This window comes from Ictidomys tridecemlineatus, chromosome 8 (genome assembly GCF_052094955.1).
Source record: "Ictidomys tridecemlineatus isolate mIctTri1 chromosome 8, mIctTri1.hap1, whole genome shotgun sequence".
Lineage (NCBI taxonomy): Eukaryota > Metazoa > Chordata > Mammalia > Rodentia > Sciuridae > Ictidomys > Ictidomys tridecemlineatus.
In genome coordinates, this window is record NC_135484.1 from 112,826,294 (window position 1) to 112,848,670 (window position 22,377).

The 22,377-nt window shown below is 46.2% G+C and overlaps 1 protein-coding gene across 2 annotated transcripts in view; it reads right to left on the bottom strand.

The window, feature by feature from the left end:
• Positions 1 to 1,164: 1,164 nt before the first annotated feature.
• The window catches only part of Zfand3 (zinc finger AN1-type containing 3), a 328,149-nt gene continuing 306,936 nt past the window's right edge, over positions 1,165 to 22,377 (bottom strand). For both annotated transcript variants that reach the window (XM_078020079.1, XM_078020078.1), the window contains exon 6: positions 1,165 to 3,521. In XM_078020079.1, the coding sequence (XP_077876205.1) occupies positions 3,367 to 3,521 (155 nt within the window). In that variant the 3' untranslated portion in view covers positions 1,165 to 3,366. The remainder of the gene's footprint in view (positions 3,522 to 22,377) is intronic.

Sequence of the window (22,377 nt, forward strand, 5' to 3'; positions counted from 1 at the left end):
GTCGATGAAGAATGCGTAGCTCTGGACTCTGAGCACACACACGCAGACAGCTCTCCCTCTCCAACAGAGCTCCACCATGAAGTTTCACCAAAGCAGCGTTCATTATTTCTGCATGTGTTTACATTATTTGTGAATATTACCCACAGCCAAGTCATGCAGCAGGTCAGCAGTTCCTTTCTTAATATTTTTGCTGGGCATTCACAAACTCTTCTTATTTGCTTAACAGTCTACGTGCACCTGAGGACTGACTGCCCAGACTTCAGGTTCGTGGGTCCCCAGGAGGCCAGTGAGTCCTCCTCAGCCCCACCTGGTTCCCTCCCTCAGAAGCCTGAGCCCGAGCCCGGCTGCAGAGGAGATCCGCCTTTCCGAGGCCCCTACACACCCTACTTGGGTATTTTTGCTGTTGTGCCCATCTGGGGTCTCTATCTTGGTGACCACCTTCTTGAGGCAAGGGGGCTGCTTACAGCTCCCTGACTAGCGCAGCACTGTTGCCCACCAGGAAGCTCTCCCCTCCCCGCCCCTCCCCTCGTCTGTCTGCTGATTTCCATCGGCCTAAGTAAAGGCCTCACTGAAGCCATCAGGAAGAGGGTGCTAGGGAGGCCCCTGCTCCCCACCAGCTTGGCTAAGCAGTGAGGCCACAGACTGGCCTCTGCTCCTGCCCACCTGCTGGTCCCTCTGGATCACCTCTGAGGTCTTGGCATCACCCGCATGGCAACTGTTACTCCCTCTGTCCTAACAGCAGTGGGATGAGCACCCGCCCTCTGCCTTGGAACCACCGGTGTATCCAGCACCCAGCAACACGTGCTCCTCCTAGAGCCTTCCCCACTCACCCCACAGGGGTCTAGGACCCGGCACCCAGGCCACACCTTGAGGGGGGGGGGGCCTCAGGGCTGCTTCTCACCCCACCCGCAACTGTCACCTCCTTGGTGCTAGTAGAGGCTGCGGACACATGTTCACTCCAGTGCCAACAGACAGAGCTACTAACAGACACCAGGGCAACAGCTGTTCAGCCTGGGCACTAACTGGAGCAGCCACCTCCAGAGTGGGCAGTGGGACTCTGCACCAAGAGCCACCATCTCATTCCCAGCCCTGGCCAGACGCATTCTACTGCTTAGGCTATTCAGGGAGCATTTAGGAAAAACGGCGAAATAGAGAACTCCAAACTTTCATATGATTCGTTTAATTTTTTTCAGCAGGAGAAAAAAAGAATAAAGTTACAAGATTCTTTTAATAGTTTCACAATGTTAAAACTAAAACTGAGCTCTAGGCTATGTGTGTAAGTAAATCTAGAACACAAAAGGGTTAAATAAGATTTTCTCTTTAAAGATACAAGAATTTAAGCTTTCCTTACATTTAACAAACTTCACAGAACAGATACTGCAGGGGAACAAGCCCTTCCTCCCCCACCCGGCTCTACTGTCAGGAAGTGAACGTGGGCCGTGGGCCCTGTGTGCCGTGGCACCCAGAGCACCTCCTTCCCACTGCTGCCTCCAAGCAGCAGCTGCTGGGGCCTGAGGAGGGCCAGGAAGGGCACACACCTGCGGCCTCTTCCGGATAGAGCTTGGCGGGGGGCCTAGGCGGGCGCCTCACTGAGGATGGCCATGTAGTGGCCAGAGGGCCGTGGCTTGACAACAGTGGTAAACGCTGGGCAGACCTGGCCCCTCTGCCCTGGGCTGCCCTAGAGCAAGACACCGGTCTGGGTCCTGAAGCAATAATTAAGGCTGGAGATTCTGCAGCGGATTCCACTCGGGTGGGGGTGGGGGTGGAGGTGGGGTGGGGGCAGGAGATTGGGAAGAGCATGATTTCCTATTTCATTATTTTGGATTGAAAAACATTTGCAGCTGCAGGTGTTCCGCTGACAAATTGCAGACAGAGTAGTTGAACTGTGTGGTGTGGGATACAAGAAAACTGCTGGGTTAAACTGTTCCATCAGTAGCCTGTGTGTGGGCAGACCACGGTGCCTCGCCAGAAGCCTCCTGCCCTCTGACTGGGACCACAAGGGGGGGGGGCACTGGCACAACCACCACCTGATTGGGGCCTCCAAGGGAATCCTAGTCCTGACTCCCCAGCCAGACCCTCCGCTGACTGGTAACGATTTCCTAACAAGGCAACCAGGCCCACCACCCCTCTTCCCCACTGGCTGAGCAACTGTGGCTACTGAACCTCTCTGCCCACACAGAGGAATGGGTGGGAGACCTACCCTCCCCACCTCCTGCCACAGCCACAGCCACTGCTCTAGAGGGGCCAACCCACACTCTGGTGAGGCAGGCTGCCTCCCCTTCCCAAGCCTGCCACGTGGCAGAGGCGGATGGCTGTCCTCCAACTACGGACCGCACGGGAAGGAGCGGGGGCCACGGCACCATCCTCTTAGCCCCAGAAGGGCAAGTGGGCTCTGGGTGGAAGGGACCGAGGCTGTGGCAGCAGCATCCCCAGCTGCTCCCCAGCACTACTACTGATTGATTCCTGGTGGCTATGAAATGTCTTTTTTAAAAACTCCCAATATGAAATCTGGCTGCAGAAGCCAGTTTGTAGACCCCAGCCACAGTGCTGTGCTGCCACGGGCCTTAGATCAACTGCCAGATCCCTGCGGTTAGCAATGGCAACCAGAGCCACTGGGGTCAGGGTACACTCTGGCTGGGTGCTGCTCATGACTGCGGATCCTGTGTAGAAAAGGTGGGTTTCGTGCATGAACTAGTCTTGAGTGGAGCTAATTTTCGAGGTGAGGTTATTGTTTCTCTTCTGTGTGATGAGTTTTTTTCATAGCAAGTCAGGTAAAAAAATTTCCATAAGAATCTGTCCCCTGCCCCCCATTTCCAGCTGTGTGGGAGAGCGAGGCCACCACCCAGCCCAGCCACATGGCCATCAGCAGCCTCCCATGGCCAAGGCACGCGTGGCCATCAGGTATCCTGGCTCCTGGGACTAAGGGTAAGTGAAGAGGTGAAAGGCCAAACATTAAACAGAGTTTCTGGCAAAGCCATGTGCGTCGTGGAACTGTAACACCAGTTTCTACTCCTCTAAACTCAGAGTCTCCATCTGGAACACTTTCCGCTTAAGGCTTTTTATAAGTTTGACTCCAGCAGTGACAGGTATGTGTTGTTTTAAATCCACTAGCCATGCTCAAAAAAAAATATTGTTCATGTTTTAATTTTATACAATGGCTAGCAGGCACCTTAGTAACCAGCCAGAAATCAATTTCAACCACCATCAACCCCTAAACTACAGTACCAGGATGGCTGGCTAAAGAAAGGAAACGGACTGGCTGTAGTCTGACGCGTGCCCAGTACAAGGTGTCTGGCTGACTTTGTCCTAAATAAGGCTAACATTAGTGAACTAAGAACAGCGTCATGTGGTGGCCATGCTTGGCCTTCAGGAGCACCCCTCCCCGATGCGCTGGCAGGAGCGCCCCACTTTCCGGTCCAGTTTCACCATTTTCATGATGGCTTCCTCTCGGCCACGGCCCATGTGGTCGAACGTGCAGTCATGCTGCTCGGGGAGGCGATGTAACATACAGAACACGTAACCTGCAGGTGGGAGAGGCAGAGGACAGCAACTGTTAGAGCAGGGCATCTGGAGGTCACCCTAACTCAGAGGGTGTGGGGGCACATCTGGGTGGGGATGGTGATAACAGCAAGGTCTCCTGCTGCTGAACAGTTGATGACAACGCTCCACATTCCACAGCCTCCCAAGCCAGTCTGACGTCCTCAGAACTCCCACTGTGGCTACTCAAAGGCTGTCCCCCTGGACCCAAGAAGGGTAGGACCCCACGCTGACTGCTGCAGTGAGACACTGTCCTTTCCCATGGAACCGAGTGGGCTGACTCCCCCACCCCCAGCACTGTCCCTGGCGCAGGCACACCGTGACCTCTACCACACTGTTTTTAGGAGGCAGAGAGGGAGGAGAAACGATGATGGCTTCGCTTACAGTCCACCTTCTGAATAGCTAGGGCTTGTGGGGAGGGCAGGAGTGTCAAACCATGACCTTAAGCTGTGGGGGCTCTCAGGAAAAAGACCGCTCCAAGTCTTGGAAAAGGTAACAAAAATAGAGGGGAAAGGAGAGGTTGTGCTCTTACTGCCATCTCTAAGGAACTTGATGCTTCAACTCCCCCGGGCAGGTGGGAGGCTGAGGTCCCTACTCAGGGCCTCCCGCTTGCCCTTCCCTCCCAGATGTGGAGGCAGCTGTGGTCCTTAGCTTTTTGTCGTTGTGGTTTTGTTTTTGAGCAGAGGACTCCAAGGGAGACAGTGGTCAGGGGCAAATAAGAGAAACGGCCTTCCTGTTGAAAGTAGCAGATCGAGAGACTCAGAGGCCAGACAGCAAGGAGGTGATGCAGAGTCTCTCTGGGTAGCCACAATGAAGAGGACTTCAGGAGTCAGCAAAGAGGCCAGGACAAAGGCACACACAGAGGTGCACGACGGTGTCGCCTGCTCCTGCGAGCGTTCCAGTCAACCTCTAGAAGGGTTAACGGTGTGTGTGGCGGAGATGCCCAGTGTCTGCTGGGTTCATCTGCCCTCTCCTCTCCCGCCCCCAGCGCTCTAGGGGCTGAGCTCTGGGCCTCTCCACAGGAGGGTGTGGAGAAGATCCAGGCAGAAGGTGCCTGCCAGCACTGGCTGCTCCTCACCACCCTCATCCCGTGGGTGGTCTGCGACAAGTACAAGAGCAAGCCTCCCCACGAAGCCCACCCCGCCTGTCTCCCCTCACTTATTCTCCAGGCCCAAAACATTCCTCCCCAGGTTGTCTTATTTTAAGCCCAGATCCTGAAAACACAGAATGAATAATAGCACTCTGGCAACAGACTCACCCCACAGCCTCAATGTCTTTCCAGTGATGTGGAGGCTGTGACAGATGTTGAGAAAAGGACCAAGTGGCCAGGATGGAGGATTTTAAGATTAAGATTCAGTGAACTTAGGGTTTTTTTTTTTTTTTTGGTACTAGGTTTGTTTCTGTGTCTCTGTTCTACAGCGCTGGTGTGTGTGTGTCTGTTTTTATGCCAGTTTCACGCAGTTTTTATTACTACAGCTCTGTAGTGTAATTTGAAGTCACATATTATGAAGCCTCCAGCATTTATCTCTTTGACTTAGAATTGCTTGGCTATTCTAGATCTTTTATTTTTCAAAATGAATTTTCGAATGTTTTCTTTCTTTCTTGAGACAGGGTCTAAGTTGCTGAGGCTGGCCTCAAACTTATGATCTTCTTGCCTCAGCCTCCTGAGTCCTTGGGATTATAGGCCTGCACCATTACACCAGGATCAATGGCTTAGCTTTTAAGATTAACTTCACCTAGACACCATTCATCAGTTTGAGGAAACAACGTGTGTGTACGTGTGTGTGTGTGTGTGTGTGTGTGTGTGTGTGTGTGTGTGTAGACCAAGATGACACTCACACCCTACTTGGAAGCCCTGAGTTCAGACCATGTGCCTGGGCATGTGCATGCAGCCTGGAGGTCCTGAACGACCTGAGCCATCCATTGTTCAAGAAAACATATTATTAACTGCTTCCCAGGGAGAGCAGGGCAATATGTGTGACTCTAAATTGGGATTGGGTTTAAGGAAAAGAACAGAGATGAAATTTTTGTCTCCCGAGAAGCTGAACTCCCACTTGGTCCAAAAGCAAAGTTAAGATTAATGAGCTCATGTGTTATAGTTACTGATAAGTTCATTACTCGAAGATATTGGATACCAGTTGTCTTTCTCCTAAAGGATTTCACAGCAGAAGCGTGCATGGCCTCAATATGCATCCTCCATCTAAAAAGAAAATAATCTTTCCGAGGCACAGCCCAGCTGGTAAGGGGGAACTTGTAGCCACGCTGGGGAACCAACAGGATGGCATCAGGGTATGTCTGTCACCAAGTCCTGACATATTTCTGTACCTGCAATATCTATAATAAAAGATGGGGACATCCCTACTGCCCCTTCCCTTCCTTCAAGATACTGGGATGATTCAGGACAAAGTCCCAGGGGCTCTTCTATCCTTCTGATGAATGCTGCTGGCTGAATAAAAGCATCAGTAAATGGATCACCACTGGAATCAACCCAGCTCCTGGCTCAGCTGAACACCTCATCAAAGGCAGACTCCGGTGGAGGGAAGAGGCTTCAGTTTGGTCATCACCCCAATTTGCTTTACCTGCCTTCTGCCAGCTAGGGGGCAGCCATTGTGGAAAAGGAAACAAAGTGAGTGATAACCCTAGCAACTCTCCCAGGTGTTCTCTCTGTCCACCCCAAGGATTCTTCATTCAGCCCAAATACCCAAGTTCTGTGCCTGATACATACACCTGGACACTTGGCCTTGATTTTTGAAAAGTGAGAACTACTCAGTAGCGACTACATTTGGGGAGTGTGGCATTGGTAACAACTGTAATATATGGCACTACATAATTCACTGGGGAGAAGTCTGTGGGAAAATTCTGGAAGGCTAACTTTCCAAGTTGCTAAACTGAGCTTATTAGATAACATAAATTAAGTTTAACTCCCTCTCCTGTCAGGATCATTCACTAGGAGGAAGTTACATGCTGGAATTTGTCCCAAGTGCTGAGTAGGTATTATCCACTGACAGCGAACGACAGCTAACTGCCTTCTGGTGTCAGTATCAGAAGAGTGCTGTGTTGGGTACAGAGGATGGTGGGTAGGGATGGGTGGGAACCGATCTTTATTCATTTTTTTTCTTGGTACTCAAAGATCTGTTTCCAGAAACCACTGTGAGTGTCATGAACTTTTTATTATCCTCTGGAGACCAAAATAGACATGGACAGAGATGAGTCCAGGCTCCTTCGCGCTGTGTGTGTGTGTGTGAGTTCTGTAAGATTGTCTTTAATTTCAAAGACAAACACAATCTTAAAACACACAAGCATTAACTCCAACCTGTCTGGGCTGGCCTGAGTACTTCCTCTATATCATTCATTAGAAACCAAATGGGGCCTTTTGAGAGTGGGCCAAAGAAGACTGGCATCCAGAAGGCACAAAACACCAAGGACTCAGAGCTGATGAGGTGAACCATAACAACGTCTCTGGCACCTCCACCCAGGGAACTCTGCAATTCTTTTTTTCCCCCAATTTAAAAAGGTATCGATGAAAACCTGCTCACTTGTATACACACACCCCAATTCTACACTCGCTCATGATCCCATTGTTCAGCAGCATGTAATTTTAAAAACAATTTCAACATACTTTTGTTTATCACAGCTACACAATTTACAGTACTTTGGAGGAATAATGAGAGGTAAGGGGTGGGCAAATATGGTTAAGGACACTTACCCCAAGAGAAAGAAAAACAGCCAGGGATGTTTTTGAAAACATGAAATGCCTGCCAAATGTGCTTTTTAACCTAGTCCTCTCCCCTGCAGTCACGTGACTGGCTGTCCTGCTCCTGGAGCACAGGGTTACTGGATTTCAGGAACAGTGGTCCAAGAGAAGGCTGTGGAGCTCCTTTAAGGCTGCCTGAGCTGTTTTCAGTAAATCTGCACAAAATGCTCAAGAACTTGCGTGGGCAACTCTTTGCTCGTTGGCACTGAAGAGCAATTTGGGACGAGTCCTTGATTAAAAAGGGAGGGTGAAGAGGCAGCTTTCCAAGCGTACTGTTCCATGGTCCCACCCTGCCTCTCTGGACTGTCGCTTTCTCCCTGACATGGGCAAAGGGAGAAGAGCAGTAGGGTGGCTGCCTGACTTCGACAGGTGATCTGGGCTGGAAGGTCTCCCTATGGGCTCCATCAGCTCCACCCTCAGTTTGAGAAGAGCACCTTGAACTGAGGAGGCAGCATCAGGAGGGGCCACGTGGACATGAAGTGGGAAGCATCCAGAGCACTGCCCACACCTGTGGCTATGGACAGAAAGAGACAAAGTTCTGGGGAAGCAGCAGCTTTCCTGACCACTGCTACCAGATACATAAGATTTCAGTACACAAACCTCAGTCCTGAGAGAAGCCCACATGAATGAGGAAGGCAGACAGGCCCCGGGGCAGGGGAGAAAGTATGCTTCTCTGGAGAAGGGAGGCCACTCACAGGTGTTAAATGAACACATCTGGACTCAGCCCTCCTAAGGCAGCCAACGGACCATGAGCCACATTAGACATGAAGATGCCCAACGTGGAAGGGCCTGGAAGCACATTTCCCAGCAGAAAACTGAAGAGAAGCACATTCTCCAAGACTTGTAAGTTCTAAAAATGCTCATTTAATGGGAGCCAAACATCTGATTTTACCTGACAGTTTTTAAAGCTCACATAGAAAACTCACACAATTCATTTGGATGCTCTCTTTCACAGCTCACTTTCACCTTTGTCTACAAGGGAGGGGGGTGTGGGTGTTTTGAGACCAAATCTACATTACTGAGAGCGATTTGCACAAATTCCATCAGTAGGCAAAAAACGCCATAACACCCAACACCTTGCTCTAAAGTACTAAGGAAGTTCTAACAATATTTCCATTTTACTCCTATACAAAAATCAACAAGGACCACTGCTCAAGAGGAATACCCCAAGGAGGATACTCCCAGGAGTCATCCAACCCAATGCTGGAAGAAACAGGGCCCAAGTCTCTGCCGTGTTGGCAGGCAGGGAGCCAGAGGCAGCTGAAGGAAGCCAAGCATCTGCCTGCCAGTTCCTTTCTTTTCACTGTCCCTTTCCCCTAGGCTACAGGGAGTGTCTACTGTGAGGGGAACAGGGAACATGGGTGAGCAGGAGCTGGAGGCCAGAGAGAAGGAGCCCGCCTCACACTTGAGTCCACTTTACGTTCTGCCCGAGCAGACTCCTTCTGTTGCCTGAGGGGGCCCGTGTATCCCTCCATGTCCTAACAAGTGGGCAATGGTCAGAACTATTGTTTTTCATGTAATACCCCAAGGGAGACCAAGAAAGTGATGACAAAATTCACAAAATTTGAGACCTTGACATTTTCATTTAATCCCTACAAGGCAGAAATGTTGCTTACTGACCTCATCTTGGAGTAAAAAGGCACCATTTAAAGTTGGCAAAACTGGGCAGCTCTGGACACTTTGGGATTTCAATAAAACATTTGCTTTCATGCAGATCCTCAAATTGGAGGCACCCCTGAGTGGCTGATTTATTAAAGCCTCCGACCAGGGTAGACCTCAGCTCCAGCTGCTTGGTATTTTTACCTCACTTGCACAAAATGTTTTACACTCTCTTGCTCATTTGAATTTCAAATTGTCAAAGGTTCAAGCAGAACCTAAAAATACCGACAGGCCTCAGGGACTGGGGTACTGTTAAAATACTCTGCTGTGCAGTGTGTGGTGGCAGTGCACATGCTGTCTGCACAGAGCACCTGCTTCGGAGCCCCCAGCCCCTGCCGGATGCTGCATGGTGAGGTGACTAGGCCTGGGCAGCTATGTCCAGTCCTGAGGCAAATCAAACTATTGCTGCACATGCACAGGCGCTCCAACAAATAGAATCTACCCAAGAGCTTCCTAAGGGTGGCCACCCCAAATCTCAACTCAGTAATTAGATAGCATTTGGTTTCTAAAATGTTTTTTTTTTTTAAGAACGAAACAACAAACGTGCCTCGTTTGTGCAGCTGAAATGACCAGGCAAGCTCATTTAAAAACAAAAAAAAGTCCATTGTTTTCCCAGCAAGGTAAAAGTTTCTTAAAGCTTAGGACAGCTCACTGACCTCATAGCTCATTTGTAAGTACATGTTAGGAACAGCAGGTGGTTATAGGAAAGCCTGCTGCAAAGCATTAGCCATTTATACTCCCACCAGTAGCAATCCCTAGATTATACCACATCCGCTGACCCAATGCCCAAGGCAGAATTTGTAGCACAGAAACGTATTAAAGGATCTTAATGCATTTTATTTCATCAGGCCCATGGCACAGGCAAAGCAGTTGCAGGTGTTTCAGGAATGGAAGTGTCTGTTTTACATTCTTCTCCATTCCTGGCTTTGCAAGGTGGAGGGAAAATCATTATGCTCCAAAAACCAGAACTGGATCCCAGCTCACTGAGCTGGCTGATACAGTGCTCTGCTGAGTTGGAGAAGAGAACCAGTGATGAGCAGAGGTCAGCTGCCCAGGGCACTGGAACCAAAGCCAGAGTCAATCACTAAGCTGGGTATCTTTCAAAGGGAAGGAAAACTTGCAATTTAGAGAAGCATACCCTACTCCTTAATAAACACCACTAAATCGCACTGAGATAACTCTAAAACAGAAGCAATCATATAGTTTTCCCCAAATCAATTAAAATATCAGCTACATACAACAAGCTACATGTTACACCAAACAGCTGTGTAACAGAGGGCAAAGATACAAGAACCCTGTGCATCACAGAACTCAAAGTAGCTGCTGCACTCACTTGGCACTGCTGGAGCCCTCCCTCAGCAGGCCTGCACTTTGCTCTAAGAGAGCAGTCAGCAGCGGAGGAAAGAAAACTGTCATGGTCCGTCTGAATGAAACTCCTGGTGCAATCTGTACACACACAGCTTTAAAACTATAAAAAGTCCACTACTGTTGACATCCTTTATTACTGTTTCTTTCTACACAGTCTAATTCTTGATAAAACCTCTAATTAACCCCTTCTTCTGTGGCGAATGCTCGCCCTATCATAGCTAAGTCTTCTCTTATCACCCACTCAAGCACAGCCCTCACAGAGAACAAACCTCCCATAGTTCACTCTTGCTCTGCCTAGGCAAAACCTATTTTGTCACCTAGGGGCACAGGATACCACAAAGGACACTGTGATTTGTGAGAATGTTTCTTCCAGCAAGCTCTTTCATCCTCAGAGAACAAGAAGGGGGCTGGCTGCTGGCTCCTATTATGCTAAGCTGTGGCTCATGGTTGAAATCCCAGGGACTATGGAGGCTGAAACAAAAGGATCACAAGTTCAAGGTTAGCCTGGGAAACTTAGTGATACCCTTCTCAAAATAAAGAAAAAAAAAAAAAAAAGGGCTGGAGATGTAGCTCTGTGGTGAAGTACCCCTTAGGTTCAATTCCTAGTACCAAAACAAAAACAAACAAAAGCCCCGCAAAACAAAAAACCTACCCCTAAGACAAAATAGCTTAAGGCAGTTTTTGCCACAGGAATAATGACTTGCTCTGTCAAACCTCATTTCAGTAATTAAAAGTAGGCAGCATTAACCTCTTGATAGCAGGTTGTTTTTTTGGGTCCATAACCCTCAAGGAGGTGCCTACACTCCTGGTCCCCTCGCTGTCCCGACTCCAGCCACATCTGGACTCTCAGGAAAGCAATGGTGTGCTGTCAAGAAACTTCTGGTTTGGGGAAGTCCTTACCCTTCTATCAGTCAGCTCCTGGTTTGTTTTAAATTTTCTTTAAACATTTTCTTTTTCCTTATAAGTTTATCTTCTCAAATGGAGGGGTAGTCTCTAATAAAACCAGCCCCAAAGCTACGGTGGAGGTGACAAAAAGCGACTACATTCATTCCACTTTGGAAGGCATAGGGTAGGCTCATGAGGTAACTCAATAGCCAGGCTCCTGCCACACGGCTTACCCTGGGACTGCAGTCTGTTTAGCCATCCCCCAAAGCACACCCGCATTCCATCTAAGTCATGGAATGTCCACATGGCAGTGTAATCAGAGGGCATCAGACTGAAAATGCCACACCTCTCTCTCCAAAACAACACCTAGAAAAGAAAGGATCATTTCTTTGATGCCTGTTCCTGGGTGACTCCTCATGGTGACGTGGTCCCTCTCACCTTAAAGCTAGCACACCTGGCCCCTCAGCTCTGGCCTCCCTCCAGACATGCCTGTGTCTTCCTTCTCCACTCACATAACTTGCCTCTGCCCACCTGCCTTTACCTCTCAGGCTAGACTCAGGCTCCCTTCTCCTTCGAGAAGTCCCTGCTGCCAAGGGAGAATGAATGTGGAAATCTTGCTCCCAACGCGTGATGTACAAGTTTCCTCTCCCCTCTCCACAAACCTGTTTTTATAGACTATAAATACATGCTAAGTGACAAGAACTCAGTAAAGACTTCGGTGGAAGATATGTAAATTTTGGAGATATCTGACTTAAACATGAAGACTACACAAGGCAGCCCAGAAAGCACTCAATGTTTTGGGACACTGTTGAAGGGACAGAAAACTTTTCAAGGACAACAGAGAGCAGCTTCTCTGCCCTTGTTGGGCATCTCCACAGGTACAGCTGAGAATTCTGCAAGCCTCTCTGACAAGCAGAGGCAGAGCATGTGTGTTTCCAAGTTTGCTCACGTCCTGGCAGTGTGTCTGTTTCCCTGAGACTGTCAGGCAGGGAGCTACAGTGGAAGGATGAGGGAGAGGAAGGAAGAGGCTGTAGACACTCTGCAACAGCCTGTCCCACCCAAGCCGCACCAGCATTGCACGCGCTTGTTTTATGTGCTTCGTTTGATTGAAGCCTTTCTACATGCTTTTTGTTTTCACTGTAGTAACTCAAAAAGGTCATTCTGAAGAGCTTAAGAATATAAGCATGCCCTTTTCTATTTTCACAAAATCTGAGCTTTAAAGTTACAGGTCCCACAATGTCTGCCGTCCACTGTAGGAGGTGATGGGGCTGGGCAGAGGAACTGGCTTCTTGAGTCTCTATATTTAAAGTTAATTTAGCTTCATTCAATGGCAGAATGTTTTAGCTACAGACATAAGTTCAAATTTGAGGTCAGACTGCAAACTCTACTTAAAACCCCCAATGAGTCGATGACCCACATCCCTAGATTTTTTGGCCAGGGTTTGGTCAAGTCTGAAGCTGGCCTCGAATTTGTGATCCTCCTGCCTCAGCTTGAGTCAGTGAGATTACAGGAGTGTGCTACCCTGCCCCACCAGTCCACTGTTTGATCCTACAAACTTACTGCATGGAAGAACCTAACCCCCAAAGCCCAATCCCATCTCACCCAGGGTGGGAGTAGGAGAGACTCAGATACTAGAACTTAACAAAATGGGTGCAATCTAGGTATAAACACACCCCATGAATGAAGGCTAAAAATGGCTAAGTCCAACTTGAGCATTTAGAACAGCTGGCTACTCCTGCAGTCAATGAGGGCTCTTTGTTTCATTGACATTCTTGTCCAAGGTTTGAAATTCTAACTACATATGCTAATAATTCTGAAACTTATTCTCTCTACCCTAGACACCTTTCTAAGCTCCATGCTTCTGAATTCAGTTGTCTACTAAGTGTCTTAATTATCTCAGAGTTTTGCAGGGGGGTCTAAAATGGGACACTTGCTACTTACCCACAAATCTGTTTCTCCTCTAGCATCTCCATTCTGAGAGAACAAGGCCACAACAGGTCATGACGCAAACCTGGTCATCAGTGTTGTCTTCCTTACTCTTCACAATAAATTACAAACTTCTATGAATCCATTTTCATTCTCTTTTTTCCATTTCTATTGCCACCATCTAGTCGAAGTTACCAGTATCTTTTCCCATGGCAGCTGCGATACCTCCTCTAGGTGTTCACCTCACCTCAAACCCACCTTCCTCAGAGCAGCAAAAGGAGTGTGATAGCTACTCCTTGAAAGTTAAACCTTTTAACACTTTCCTACTAACTATAATTAAAATGTCACCACTGTAGCACAATCACATCCCTGCCGTCTGTTGTTCCCCTGGTGCCATTCACCCCTGGCACTCTGTTCTAGACACACTGACTCCTGACTGACTGACTTCTCACATTCAGGCCTCAGTCTGAGCTCAGGAGGTCTCAGACCAGCCTAGGGCCCCATACATGCTTTCATGGCACCCTGCACTTCTTCAATTACTTGTCATAATTGAAATTTTAGGATCACTTGTGCAACTTTTTTATGTAACTTGTTTAATTTGACTAGACTTCATGAAATCTAGGACCATGTTTCTGTAACTTATCACACATACCTTACCACAGTGCTTGATTCACTCAAAATATGTTGATCGAATGGAATGAACAAGTTAGTTGCAGGTACACTGTGTTCTCTGGATCTTAAGGGACAACAAAGGTTAATCAATAGCTCAGGTAGCCAAGTCCAATATCCCAATCCCTAACCTCTCACAGCACATTCCTCCCTGTTTCCTAACAGCTTTTCTCTCTCACCCTCTGTGATACCACACTCCTGACTTTCTTCCCATTTCACTAACTACTGCTCCTTAAAATCTTTTACTGGTTTCTCTAAAAATCACTCCAGAATTAAGTCCTCCTGCATTGTTCACCCTTTACATTCACTTCTTTACATAGCTCCTTCACATTTCCATCCAGGAATTCTTCCCCAAACTCCTATATTATCAAACTGCCTATTTGAGAAACACCTTAAATGAAGTTGTCTAATAGAAATCTCAACTATATATGTTCAAAACAGAAATGAATCCTCTTGACCCCTACATTAGTTTATCTCCTAATCATCCCTGCTCCAGTCAAAACCTGGGGCTCATTCTTTACTTCTCTTTCCCTTACTACTCACACTGTCTTTATTTGTGGCCTCATTAGATTTACTCTAAATGATGTCTCAAATCTGCCATTCTCTCCCTTTACACGCAGAGGGCTGGTGGCAGGAATGAGTTCAGCATGCTAGAGGAACAGAAGGAATGCCAGCAGGGCTATGATGCAGGGAGGTCCTGGCTCCACCTGTGGCCTGCTCATGCCCTGACGTTGCTCTTGCTGCCTTCCAAGCCTCCTTCCTCAGAGCATTTTGAGGGACTTTAGGGCCTTAGGGGGCTTCCTTTTAGGATAATTGACCTGAGATGTACTGTTTCATATTTGTTAACTCTTCTTTGAATAATGGAATATATGAATATAATAAAATTTAAATTGTATAAAGCAACATTCAGCAAAAAGTAGGTCTCTCATCTCATTTTCTCAGTCACCCTCCCCAGAGGCCAAGCAACCACTGCCACCAGTTTTATGTATTCTTGAGAGTCTATGCATACACAAGCATTTCTGCTTCTCTCCCAGAGGGATATTTTAAAAATGTAAATCAGATCATGTCACTCCTTTGCTTAAAACCCTTCAATGCCTTCCTACTATGTTTAGAATAATAATCAACCCCCTTTCAAAGGCCTGTAAGTTCCCCACTGTCCGTCCGCCCCTCCACTCTCTTCTCACACTCTGCTTTAGCAATGCTGGATGGCTTTTTGCTCTCAGATATGTCAAATTTGTCCCCCCCCCACCCCAAGACCTATGTTCTCTCTGCCTGGGACACTTTTCTCCTAGCTTGCTTGTCTCGGCTCTGCTCCCAGATTTGCCCTACCATCCCTACTGTGGTTCCCTGTGCTTACTCCTACCAGATATCATCTTGAGGACCTGTTCCCTTGTTTACTGTCTCTCTCCCCTAAAGAATAAAAGCACCAGGTGGGAGGGAAAGGGAGAGAGAAGGGTAATTGCATGAAAATGGAAGGTGATCCTCAGGGTTATACAAAATTACATATAAGAGGAAATGAGGGGTAAGAGAAGAATAATACAAGTGGAAGAAATGATTTACAGTAGAGGGGGTAGAGAGAGAAGAGGGGAGGGGAGGGGAGGGGAGGGGAGGGGAGGGGAGGGGAGGGGGGATAGTAGAGAATAGGATAGACAGCAGAATAATCAGACACTAGAATGGCAATATGTAAATCAATGGAAGTGTAACTGATGTGATACAGATCTGTATACAGGGTAAAAATGGGAGTTCATAACCCACTTGAATCAAACTGTGAAATATGATATATTAAGAACTATGTAATGTTTTGAACGACCAACAATAAAAAGAAAAAGAAAAAAAAAAGAATAAAAGCACCAAGAGATTGCACACTTAGGTTTTATTTCCTGCTTTTCTTCTAAAACTCAATAAAGATCAGTAGAATGAAAAAATAATTTTAGTTGACAGATGATTCATTAAAAACAGAAGAAAATTAATTCTAGCAATAAAAGAATGTGTAATGCTAATAACTATCCTCTTATCCCACTCCAAGAGTCCACCACCACATGGTCTACTTACCTGGGCAAATGGGTTCAGCAGGGACAGCTGAAAAACTGTTATTTTGGATATATCCCAGTTTTTGCACTAGCAGGTTTACTTTCCTAATTATGCTTTTTCTACTGCTATAATTAATATGAGTCGCTATTTGCTAAGCTCACTCTGAGAGGCAACCCAGAAATGTCCAAGATGGCATTAGATGCTCTCTTGGAATTGAAACTTAGCCATAAAATGGGCTGAATAGCTAATGAAGAACTGACCTTAGTCACACAGGCTCCCAATGGACATTCACTTCTCTACCCTGGTATTCTGGTCAGTTACTCCAGATTCTATGGAAAATTAACACCAGGGTAACAGTTCAGCTTAAGGGAAAAACACCCTTTAACTTGAAAATCTAGAATTCCCCCTTTCTGGTGTATCCGTAGCATGGATAGCACAGTGATGGGGAGTACATGTATGTCATCCTGTATGTTAATCACAAGAAGGAGCAAGCTCTCTTGTGATTCCATCTTCCAGGGGCTGATGGGCTGACATAGTTCAAGAAGGAAGAACATCAGAATGTGTGGAGAGTACAGCATGTGTCCTGACTGTCCTCTGAGGAGGAGGCCCATGAAGTTCTGCAAGGCTCAGGTGGTAGCTATCATACTCTCTGGGGTTCACAAGGCCTGTCTTCAACCACACTGTAGCCACTGCCTGCCACCTCCCTAACAGCCTAGAAACACCCTTCTCCTGGGTGTTTCTCTTAAGTGTTAATGAAGCAAAAATCTTCATTAACACTTAAGAGAAACTTTTGGTTAGAGGAGAGCATCTAACACTGCCCTGGCACTCTTGCCCCTAGATCCCCTGGAGCCTCAAAGTGCTTTTCTGAGAGACTCATCAGACTGAATGCAGCAGGCCTTCCTCGGATCCTGTAAGGCATGGGCTGCTGTGGAAGATTCTAGGAGGTGGACTTCCCACAGGCTAGTGTCACCTACCTCCCAGTCACCTTCCTGGGCACTTACACTTTAGCATATATGGCAGTTGGTGAAGCCGTGAACAAAAGGTTGGTTACCCAAAGCAACAAGGGGCATTCCTCATCATCACCTCCTTCCACTGTGTCCCAGAACTGTCAGGAGTACAGCAATGAATTAGACAACATAGGTGGTTTTACCTCAATGCCACAGGTGACAACAAAGAAAGACAACATCCTTCAAATCTCGGAGAAGAGTAAGTAGTGACCCCATCCAGGCTGCTCAGGGACTGGTAGTGTGACAAATCAGCATTCTTCTAGTAAGTGCCACTGGACCCCCCCATGCCTCATTATTATCCTCTATAAATGTCCCTTCCATTTCCTCACGGTTTTAGTACTTCTCCATTTTGTTCCCTTCTCCTTTCTCTCCAACACCTTGATTTCCCTTTACTTTTTTGTTTCACAAGCTGCCTCAGTGGCTAGGCTGCCTTAACTCCTGATCCACACAGACAGGGTCCTCTGGACTACAGGTGTGAGGACAGGTCAGGGCAGGGATGCTGCTCATTACACACACCAAGCAGTTGTTATAGGTGCACCTCTGTCGGCAAAGTCCCTGGGAGATGTGTTCATTCCCTCTGTCTAACCCTGAATAGCGATGGGAATAATATCTGTACAAACAAATAGGTGGTGGAAAGGTGAGCAATTCCTAGAAAAGTCAGCTGACCCAATTATTTTAGGCACTTCTTCAATGAAATACAGGGCTGAAACATTCACTCTTTTCAGTTTTCTGTCCCTGAACTTTATTCATATGTGTCACAATTAGTCTCAGCTATTCAGATATGAATTTTGGTAGCTCCTTTCCTTCTAGCTAGGACAGTGTTACTTCTCAGACTATCCAGGATTTGCTGCTTTTGAATCTCTGGGAACAGACTGCCTGCTATGCCTCTCGTGGGTCCTGTCACAGGGACCTAGATTCCTAGCAGAATGGCTTTGAATCTCAGAGACTAAACAGTTCTAGTGCACCCATGCACCATGGGTGAGCCACAACCTGGGAACACTGAATGGGTGCTGGCTAGTGGGCCTTCTCCACATCTGCTTTCTAAAAGATAGCAGTGATCTTCACTGCAAACACCTTTTCTGATATACTGATTACAGTATAGACCAACACCACAGAGTTTCTGTTGTTTTTGTCATAGAATCTTATTTAGCCTCCTTGTTGGCAGCCAGATAGCAAGATTTGAGGTAGCAAGGCTTTGTGGAGTCTGTATCTGAAGGCCCCAGCAGTTGAGGGGTAAAGGCTGTCATGTGATCTTATTCAGAAGCAGAAATAAACTTCATTGATATTGATCTTCTCAAAGGGAAGGTGCTATAGAAATCTCATCTAATAAATAAAGGATTCAGGCTCCAGTGTAGGGCTGTCAGTCCGGCAAGAGAAAGAAGCTATCAGGCTCAAGGAGTCAAAAGTATTTATTGGTCATCAGTGCACTGTTTGGAGAGCTCTATTCTAGGGGCTGGGTGGAGGAAAAGAGAAGGAGGGGGGAGAGAGGAGAGAGGGCGAGGAGGAGAGGGGGAGCGGGGGAGCAGGGGGGGGGAGCGGGGGGGGTGGGTGGGGGAGATGTGTGTGTGTGTCACTAGTTCCTGATTTTAAAGATAGCTGGAGACACACAGAGAGGAAAACAAGCTGAAGGTCACAAGAAGCAAAGCAAGAAATCAACTGCAAATAAAATCAATACAATTCAGCAATGTGTAATAAATCGGGGGCACCAAGGAGAGGTCAACTGAATAAGGTATCCTGAAGGAGGTAAGTTTTCATGAACAATGAATTAGTCCTCTGGAGAAAACAGAATGTATAAGGTCAATAAGAATTAAATGCCACTGTGTCTCATGTTACCCAGGTACAGTGGACCCTGTCCTCCAGGAGTATCTCATCTATAGGAGGTGACAGGTGGCATATACCTGTAGTTCCAGTGAACTGGAAGGCTGAGGCAAGAGGATCACAAGTCTGAGGCCAACCTCAGAAACTTAACAAGAACCTATCTCAAAATACTTTTTTTCAAAAGGGGGAGGGAGCTGGGGACTCAGCTTAGTGGTAGAATGCCCCTGGGCTCAATCCCCAGTACTGCTACAAAATCAAACAACAACAAATAACAGTGCATGAGGGGCTGGGGTGGTGGCTCAGTTGGTACAGTGCTTGCCTAGCATGTGTGAGGCACTGGGCTCAATCTTCAGCACCACATTAAAATAAATAAATAAAGTAAGTAAGTAAAAAAACTGTTTCTGTTAAAAAAATCAATTCTAAAAACAAAACAAAACAAAAAACAGTGCACAAGGAAGAATGGATAACAAACACCACCTTGAGCGATCCCTACACAGTAGGTCACACACATTTTTACTATTTAATGTTCAATTAAAAAGCATCCCTGAATTGGAAAAGAGGTTAAGGAATGGGCTAAATTCTACATGGCTGAAAATACATGGACAGCCAAGGCTGTAGCCATCTCCTCATTGTTTAGGGCACCCAATGGGTCAGCTCTGGGACATTTTGAAAAGGCAGTGGGATTTTGGGAGATCAACATACCTAGGCTCAAAACTCAGGTATTTCCTTAGTATTTCTGAGAGAGAGAGAGAAAAAATTTTTAATATTTATTATTGTTTTTTAGTTCTCGGCGGACACAACATCTTTGTTGGTATGTGGTGCTGAGGATCGAACCTGGGCTGCACGCATGCCAGGCGAGCGCGCTACCGCTTGAGCCACATCCCCAGCCCACCTTAGTATTTCTGAGTTACTTCCTCTCTATGAAAATGGAGGTACCATTTGTTCAGCAATGTTTTTTAAGGGTCAAATGATATAACACAAGTGCAGGCACCCAATACACAAGGAGATGCTCAAAGGAACAATTCTTTTTTCCTTCACCAGAGGATCATAACTGTAATAGTACGGGTTTGCCCAATCTACTCACGGGTTGACTAAGCATCACTGTACAGCAGGTATTGCAGCTAGAGCTGAGAACTAGAGAAAAATACTGCACAGTCCCTACCTCACAATGCTCATGGTCCAGGAGGAAGGATACATATGTAGACAGTTTTAATATGTTCTGAGAAATAGACCAACAGAAGCCAAGCATGAACTCCACAAAAGAGAAGTCTTTTGAGCAGTTTCAGGAAAAGATCAGATGAAGAAGGGTTTTTCTTCACAAAGCTACCCAGATTTTGTAAGGACCCCCAGTGAAGAAAACATGGAGACAAACACTGAGCCAAATCTGACATTCCATATGCAACCCTGTCTTTAATGTTATGAAACCAGTTCTCTGGTCCCAGGGGATGGACTTGCTACTGGAAGAACTAGGGATTTGGAAAGCCTGTTCTGCTCAGATATGTGAAAGGCAGCTTGCAGAAGAGGAGGAGGATATGTGCTGGTTGCTCTGGAGGACAGACTGAGGAGAAGCACTGTGTTACAGGAGGCTAGTTTTAGTTTAGTGGAGCAGAACCAGTTAGTTTCCACTGCCTGCAATAGGAGATGCCATTCTCCCTCTGTCTGGAGGTATACCCAGTGGCTGGGTTACCCTCCAGTGCACTGCTGATATGGTATCTGCAACTTCAGTTTAGGGGGCTGGCCTGGCACCAGAGGGAAGACTTCTAAGTTCTATTAGTAGTTTCATTCTACATCAAAGATGAGTAGATTTGTCAAGCTATAGTGCAAGAACACTCTAGTCACACATAGCAGGTCTGTGACCATGTAGCCTTTGTGACCTCTAAAGAACCTCTGTTAATGCCTGAGACAAAGCACAGGTTTTATTTATGCAAATACACCTTTCTCCAAAGTTGACTATTTAATTTAAACCACAGGCATTATCAAATAATTAATTAAATCATGCAAGCAATGCTATCCTGATAGTATGTTTTAATTTTTTTCTTTCTACCAATAAAAATTCAAGTTAGAGAAAAGTATGTAAAAATAAAAAATGTTAATGTCCTCTATCTAGATCTTATTTCCTTAGACAAATATTCCATGAGGAAACTCTTGTACACTTGTACCTCAAGCGTCAATGTACAGGCAAAGTAGACCAGACATTCTCCCATTCCCTGTGCAAGCAGGCCTACCTTCACACACTACTCCAGAGGGGCCTTCTCCTAATGATATTCAGCAGCTCACCGCAACACCCAATCCTTTTAAAAATTTTTCTTGTATGTTACTAGTCAACATTAACTAGTTATTCATCAGGGGCCACATATTCCAACAGGGACTGGAAGTTATAAAACACCACAAGGTTTTGGACCCTGAGAATTTTGGAGTCTTTCAGGGGAGAGATCATTCAAGGGGGAAGAGGCATGTGTTAAACCAACACTCAAAAGGTGTAACTCTTTAACTGAAATAGAATGGAGTTAACCAATCTCTCAAAAACTCATGTATTAGACACTTAATTTCCAAATTCATGTGTTAATGGTATTTGGAGGTTAGGCCATTGGGAGGTAATTAGGATCTGATGAGGCCACGAGGGTAGTCCTTCATGATGACATTAGTGGCTTTATAAGGAGACTCAAGCTAGCTCACTTGCCCTGTCTTGCCTTAATCCTGCAATGTTATGATGCAGCAGAAGGCCTTCACCAAATGCCAAGCAGATGTTGGCACCATGTTCTCCTCAGTCTCCAGAACCACAGGCCAAATAAACTTTGATTATTCTAAATCACTCAATCTCAGGTACTTTGTTATAGCAACAGAAAATGACTAAGACAATTAGGACTGAACTAGGAACTAAAACCTCACTGATGTGAATCCTACTCATTTGTAATTTGCAATAATTCTCTCTGGTTTTAAATTACCTTTGTGTGTTCTATGATAAAATGACAGTATATTAAACTTTGGAGTACATTCAAATTACCTAAAGAAGCATTCCCTCTACCCAGGGACTCTGAAATGCTGATTTAAGGGCCACACTTTCAGAAGCACATCTTACGAGGGGATTCACAGTAAGAATCTATTAGGAAGACTGATAATTATGCTTAATATTCTAAACACAAATTAGTTTTAACTATATATTATAGGCCCCAGAAAAGACATCTCTTAGGTCAAAACCTCAAGAGCAATTTGTAATTTGAAAAAAAAAATTTTTAAAATCCCATTATTTTGACAAATACTACTTTGTGTATGTGTGTGCATGCACAGGCATTATTACCATAACTGGTCCTACCTGATGATGTTTTGTTGCAAAGGTTCCAGAGAGAACCAAAGCAAAATTTTGAAGGCTGAACTAATGACTTAGAAGAGGTTGGGAAGTCAGGTATTTTAATGTGAAAAGACCAAAAAAAAAAAAAAAAAAGTGGGTAACTTTAGAAAAGATATGTAGATTTCTGTAGAGATGATGGGACAGAAAATGTATTAGGAAGGTGCAGTTAGTGGGGCTGCACTTACAGTGGAAGGAGGAGTAGGCACTGCCATACCAGGCACACATCGGCTAGAAACTCCTCAGCAAGCTGTGAATTTTAGGTCAAAGCTTCTGGAATACAACTTCTTAGTATAGGGCTTTGATCTGAAGGAAGGACCACCTTTCTAGTCCCAGTTTCTTTATTTAGAAAAAAAAAAAAAGGCTGGGATAGCTCA